General features: G+C 53.7%; 1 protein-coding gene across 1 annotated transcript; it reads right to left on the minus strand.

Moving 5' to 3' along the window:
• Window positions 1-1,121: 1,121 nt before the first annotated feature.
• PCDH8 (protocadherin 8) lies at window positions 1,122-5,416 on the minus strand. Its single transcript, XM_068182269.1, has 3 exons — window positions 2,958-5,416; window positions 2,609-2,819; window positions 1,122-2,149 (listed from the first exon to the last, which is right to left on the minus strand). Exons 1-3 carry the CDS (start codon window positions 5,367-5,369, stop codon window positions 1,776-1,778), a joined length of 2,997 nt encoding a protein of 998 aa, XP_068038370.1. The 5' UTR covers window positions 5,370-5,416; the 3' UTR covers window positions 1,122-1,775.
• Between the last annotated feature and the right edge of the window lie 499 nt (window positions 5,417-5,915).

Below are 5,915 nucleotides of genomic sequence, written 5' to 3' on the forward strand. Positions count from 1 at the left end.
CTTGACTGGGTTCTGCCACTCTTGCTACGTGAGCTTGAGAAAGCTGGAAGCTGGGGGAGAAAGGGGATTTTTGTTGGTTAAGGGACATACAAGTGAGATAATGTTTTCTGCTTACATTTTGAGACACAAAGCCAAATAGAGCTTTGTGTATATCTAAGAAAGTTTTATATTTCCTTGGTGAGTCATATTCTATAGATATGTACCATACCAATTCGATAAATAGTTAAAGAATTAATGATTAAACCCCAAAGCTTTGCCTTGCACAGATTTTTGGACTATTAATTTGTACAAAATGTGAAATTATACAGTCCACATAAGGAGCAGTTCTCCCTTTTGGAAAACTTCAATCAAATATTAAAACTCCAGTAGAAGTGTTACTTCTGGTGTAAGCATTTTTTTGAACACAGGAGGAAACCTTCATACTCCATTTTGTTTCATTAAATGCTATTCTATACCTGATTTCAGCAGAAGGATTTGAGATCTGCTTTTAGCTTGAAACCCTCATAGGAAGGAATTTCAAAGCTCTGATTTAAAAGCCATAATTTTTTTTCCAGGACAGTCATTTCAGTGAGAAGAGAAATATATACAATACAAAATGTCAATATAATCAACATTTTTGATTCCTGTTTTATGCACCTTTCCCTTGATGTATAAATATATCTACATAAACACAAGCTACTGTCGTTTAGGAAGGCTGCTTTAACAAGAGGTAAACATTTGAGCACACACCCAAAGAGCCTGACTCAATGTCTCAGACAGAACAGAAAGCAAAGCGCTCGGGTGGCTGCTGATGCAAAGACATCAGCACAGCACGAGCGTTTCCACTGATGAACAGAGCTTCACTTGCTTCACTAAAATTACACCAATCCCCACCCATGAAGGATCGAGCTGGAAGAGCTCAGACCAGGCAGTGACGAGCAAAGGCTGGCTCTGTCACCTCAGCCTCCCTCCCACCCAGCATTAAAAGCTTTAGAGCTAAACCTCCAGAGGTATTGCCAGAGACCAACGACGGGCAAGACTTAAAGTAGCTCCTTCCCACTGTATTTCCCAGCACAAAATACTTTTGTTGACGTGTGAAGACCTCTATGCCTTGAAGCATGAAATCCATGAACAGAACCCTCTGAACATCACAAAACCTTTATTAGTGTTTATCAGTGATACAGATTACAGGAACCAAAGGCAATTAAATAACATTTAAGCTGACCACAGACTCAAGAAATACAAGTCACATTTGGCAAGGCAAACTTCTCAGTACACTGGATTGCTTAGGTTATTATTACACCGTGAAAGAGGAATTTCCCTTACAAGATTCTACATATTCAGGATTATTATTATTATTAATTGTTATTACTGTGTCTTTCAGACAGCTCCTTTGGCAAGAATTCCCATTTTTAAGTATTATATAAAAATATAATGAATTTTCATTATGTACAAACATTACATTACACAATGTACAGGTTAAAAACACTACAAAAAATGGCAGGCCATGGGTAAACCAAAAGCAAAAGAAAAAAACCCAATGTAGAAAACACGAAAAGAAATTTAAATACTGCACATTTCATAAAAATTACATTAACTACAAACAAATTTTTTTGTTTGCAAATATCAAACAGTACTGATCTGATTGGAAATCTTTCCCAAACGACTTCATTTTTTAAGGCACATCTTGCATATTTACACATACGACACTGGATCTGGTCAATAACTTAAAGGCTCTCAGGAGTGACCTAGTTGTGTGCGCAGGGAGGGGTGCACTCGAGGGGGAGCACGCTGGGCTATGCCTTCTCAGTCGTCTCAGTCTGGGGGCCCAGATATCTAGTCGAGGGGGCTGGGAACAGGGGCACCCCGATCTCCTGGAGGTCAGGGAGCCGTGCAGGGCGCGGCGGAGAGAGGAGTGTGATCGTCCGGTCAAAGTCCCTGTGCAGCACCTTCTCATAGACACTCTGAAGCCCGACTGTTTTGGGCAGCTGGGCTTGATAAAAGTTGTCCCTGCGAAGGGGATCCCTCGGCAAGGACGTGCTCTTGCAGAAGGTGGAGAGGGGTGCTGAAGGATATGAAGAGGGGTGAGGGTTGGCTCGGCCACAGGAGGGGCTCCAGCAGCGGTCGGAGTGCCCCAGGATCTTGCATTCAGCTGTGCATGCCCACAGACCTAGAGAGAGGGGAGGAGAAACCTGTCATTACTGCAGGAATAAATCCACACCGTTCACAATCCTTACAGTTACCAGTCACAAGATGATTCATTGCACTGACAGTAGGAGTGGGGAGGTGATGCTTTACAGCACAACAAAAACCCAGGCTTGGTTAGGTAATGTTGCTTTGTTGGGGACACTCCTCGCAATTCTAGCTTTAAGGGAACCTTTTATTTTGGGAAAAAAATCCAATCCTACAGCACTTCTGGCAAATCCTAATTTGTGCTCAGTGCAGAGAGAAACCAACACCTAAGAGCCTGCTACAAGGAGATGGGCAGTTTGAGCCATGCAGTGTCTGGCTTCCCCTTCTGGCTGCCCTGCCTGATCACTGTGCCCCACGGATGGGTCCCTTCATCCACCTCCCCATCCACCCATCTTTCTGTCTGAGGTCCAGTGGGGAGCAGGAGCAGAGCCCTTACCGTTCTGCATGTGTGTGATGAGATCTTTCTTCAGGGCATCTCCGCTGATATCTGAGTCACTGTCATTAAAATCACTGTCGCCTTTGCCGCTGTCTTTGCCACTGAACTTCTCTGCCTCCCGGCCAGAGATGGTGTTGAAGGAGTGTCCCTTCCAAATGGCCACGGGGGGAGCAGGCTCCTTGTTGTAGCTCGGAGTGGCAGCAAAACCCTGCTGGTGGGGAGGAAAATCAAAGGAGACATGAGAGAGGGAAGCAGTGAAAGGTAAACCAACATTAACAGTGATCTGCAATTCACATCCTCCAAGACACCCCCCAACCCTTTGCCCCACTTCCCTGCGGTGGGATCTTACCTCCCCACTCTGTCCCCTCAGCCTCTTCTGACCCTCGTAGAGGCAAGTGCTGTCGCTGCCGCTCTCAGTGGTGGAGATCTCTTCAGCCGCTGGAGAGGGGTCAGGGCTGGTGAAAGAGGGTTTGCTGGGAAAGGTTCGTACCTCAAATATGTTCCCCCTCTGGCTGCCCTCCTCCTGATGGCCTTTCTCCAGGTGGGAGATGTCTATTTGGTCCTTCAGGGCAGTGTTGTTTTTGATGTTGTTCCCCTTCTTGCGCCTGTTGCAGGTGGTGGCAATGGTGATTATAGCCACCAGGAGGAGGGTGCAGCTGCCTGCCAGGACAATGATTACAATCAGAGGGATGTCCCACTGCAAAGCCTTTCCTTCCCAGGAGCTGGGCTTGGCTATGTCTTGGATACTGGATGGAGCAGTGGCGGTCACCAGGAAGTTGACTGTGGCAGTTGTGGCCAGGGGAGGTCTGCCATTGTCTGTCACAGTGAGGATGACCTTGAATAGCTGTCCCAGCTCTTCAGAGAGGTCACCCCTCAGCACAATGTCCCCAGTACTTGGGTTGATGGTGAAAAGGTCTTGCTGGGACTCTTCCAGGAAGGCAAAGGTGAGCTCAGCATTGGCCCCATCATCTGCATCTCGAGCTTTGATTTGGGCCACCAGGGAGTCACGGGAGGTCTTGCTGGACACACCAATTTCCACAGTCCCATTGGTGAGCACTGGGTGGATGATGACAGGAGGGTTGTCGTTCTGGTCCACCATTCTCACTTTGACAACAGTGCTGCTAGAGAGCTGTGGGGAGCCACCATCAGTGGCCTGGATCCTCAGGTCCAACTGCTTGAGGATCTCATAGTTGAATGTCCTGAGGGCATAGATGGCCCCAGTGGCGGGGTCCACCGAGACATAGGTGGAGATGGGGGCCCCCATGACCTGCGTCTCCAGGAGCCGGTAGGTGACCTTACCATTGTGGCCAAGATCAGGGTCACGAGCCACCACTGTGGTGATATAGGCGCCGGGGGGGTTGTTCTCTGGTACAGCCACCTCGTAGAGGGGCTTGGCGAAGAGCGGCGCGTTGTCATTCTCATCGCTCACCCGCACTGTGTACTGGCGGACAGTCTTGAAGGGCGGCGAGCCCAGGTCCTCAGCCACCACAGTGAGGTTGTACTCAGGGATGCGCTCACGGTCCAGCGCTGCCGTGGTGACGATCATGTAGCTGTCCTCATAGGCTCGCTGCAGGGCGAAGTGGTCGTGGCCACGGAGGCTGCAGCGCACCTGCCCGTTGGCACCCGAGTCACGGTCTGTGGCGCTGACGAGGGCCACGAAGCTCTCAGTTGCTGCCGCCTCGCTGACATAGGCCACGCCCGCAGCACTGGCAGCACCACGGAGGGCACTGATGCTGATGCGCGGAGCATTGTCGTTGACGTCAGTGAGGCGCACAACGACGGTGCAGGTGGCAGCACGGGGGCTGGCCCCACGGTCCTGGGCACGCACGTCCAGCTCATAGGTGCGGGTGCGCTCGTAGTCCACGGCAGCCTCCAATGTGAGATGGCCCGAGCGTGGGTCGAGGCGGAAGAGCCGCCGTGCCTCAGGGGGCACCTGGCTGCTGAAGGCATAGACCACCTCACCATTGGGGCCCTCATCAGGGTCAGCAGCATCCAGATCGAGCAGCAGGGAGCCGGGCGGTGCATCCTCAGGCAACTCCACTGTGACTGAGCTCTGTGCAAAGGTTGGACTGTTGTCATTGGCATCGAGAACACGGACATGCACGGTGGCTGTGCCTGAGCGTGCTGGACTGCCACCATCCTTGGCCACCAGCTCCAGGGTGTAGGAGGGCTGGCGCTCACGGTCCAGTTCCTGGAGCAGCACTAGGTCGGCACAGCGTGCCCCATCCGCCCGTGTCTGTGCCTCCACACCAAAGTGGCTGTTGAGGGAGACCTGGAAGCTCTGGATGGAGTTGGAGCCCACGTCCTCATCCACAGCCACCTCCAGTGGGAGGCGAGTGCCAGGTGCAGCACTCTCCGAAACCTCCAGCGCCATCTGGGCATGGGGGAAGCGCGGTGCATTGTCATTGATGTCACGCACCTCCAGCTCCACGTGCACCAGGCGGTAGCGCTCCCGCCAGCAGCTCACCACGTCGAAGGCCAGGACACACTGGGGGGCTTGGCCGCACAGCCGCTCCCGGTCTAGCCCCGCTTCACCGATGCTCAGCTGCCCGTCCTCCTCCCGCACCCGCACCAGCGAACTGTTGCTGAACTGCCTCATCAGGCGAAAGCTCATCTCCCCCGGCGCCTTCACCGGCATCTCGTCGGCCAGAGTACCGATCACCGTGCCCGGCGCGCCCTCCTCGTCGGTGCGGTACCTCACCGTCTTGCAGCGGGACAGGGCCAGCAGGCAGGCGGCGGCCAGCAGCCGCAGGGGGCTCATGGCAGCGGCGCGGGGCTCAGCCCGACGGCGCGGCACGGCGCGGCACGGCGCGGCACGGCGCGGCACGGCGCGGCACGGCGCGGCACGGCGCGGCACGGGATGAACGCGGGGCCGGACCGGCCGTGCCTGGACGCCGATGCCACCACCTCCGTCCCACCACCTCCGTCTGCGCTGCCCGCGCCGCCGCACCGCCTTTCATAGACGGCGCTATGCAAATGAGCAGACGGCGGAGCCAATGGGAGGCGGCGCAGCGCGGGCGGCGGGCGGCCCCCGGCGCTCCCCGGGCCGGGCCGGGAGCGGGGTCGCGGGGCGCTCGCCTTTGTTTTCTTTAACTCTGCGGGGTCTGGGGGTTTTCTTTTCTTTTTTCCTTTCCCCCCCTTCCCCCGCACCGTCGCTATTTCTTCTCCCCTATTTATTTATTTCTCATTCTCTCCCTCCTTTCCTCCCGCTCCCGTCTCTTCCCTCTCTCCGTAGGCGCGGCAGCAGAGGTGGCGCGGGGAACACGGAGTGCAGTGTGCGGTGGGGTTTGTTAATCCAGCCACCAAA

The sequence above is a fragment of the Anomalospiza imberbis genome, chromosome 2 (assembly GCF_031753505.1).
Source record: "Anomalospiza imberbis isolate Cuckoo-Finch-1a 21T00152 chromosome 2, ASM3175350v1, whole genome shotgun sequence".
Taxonomy (NCBI): domain Eukaryota; kingdom Metazoa; phylum Chordata; class Aves; order Passeriformes; family Viduidae; genus Anomalospiza; species Anomalospiza imberbis.

Bases quoted from the DNA above. Each gene is read 5' to 3' on its own strand.
- PCDH8 (XM_068182269.1), bottom strand. From the start codon at position 5,369: ATGAGCCCCCTGCGGCTGCTGGCCGCCGCCTGCCTGCTGGCCCTGTCC. The intron at 2,820-2,957 runs GTAAGATCCCAC...CCTCCCCACCAG, and splicing joins TGAGGGGACAGAGTGGGGAG to CAGGGTTTTGCTGCCACTCC. The intron at 2,150-2,608 runs GTAAGGGCTCTG...CCCTCTCTCTAG, and splicing joins CATCACACACATGCAGAACG to GTCTGTGGGCATGCACAGCT.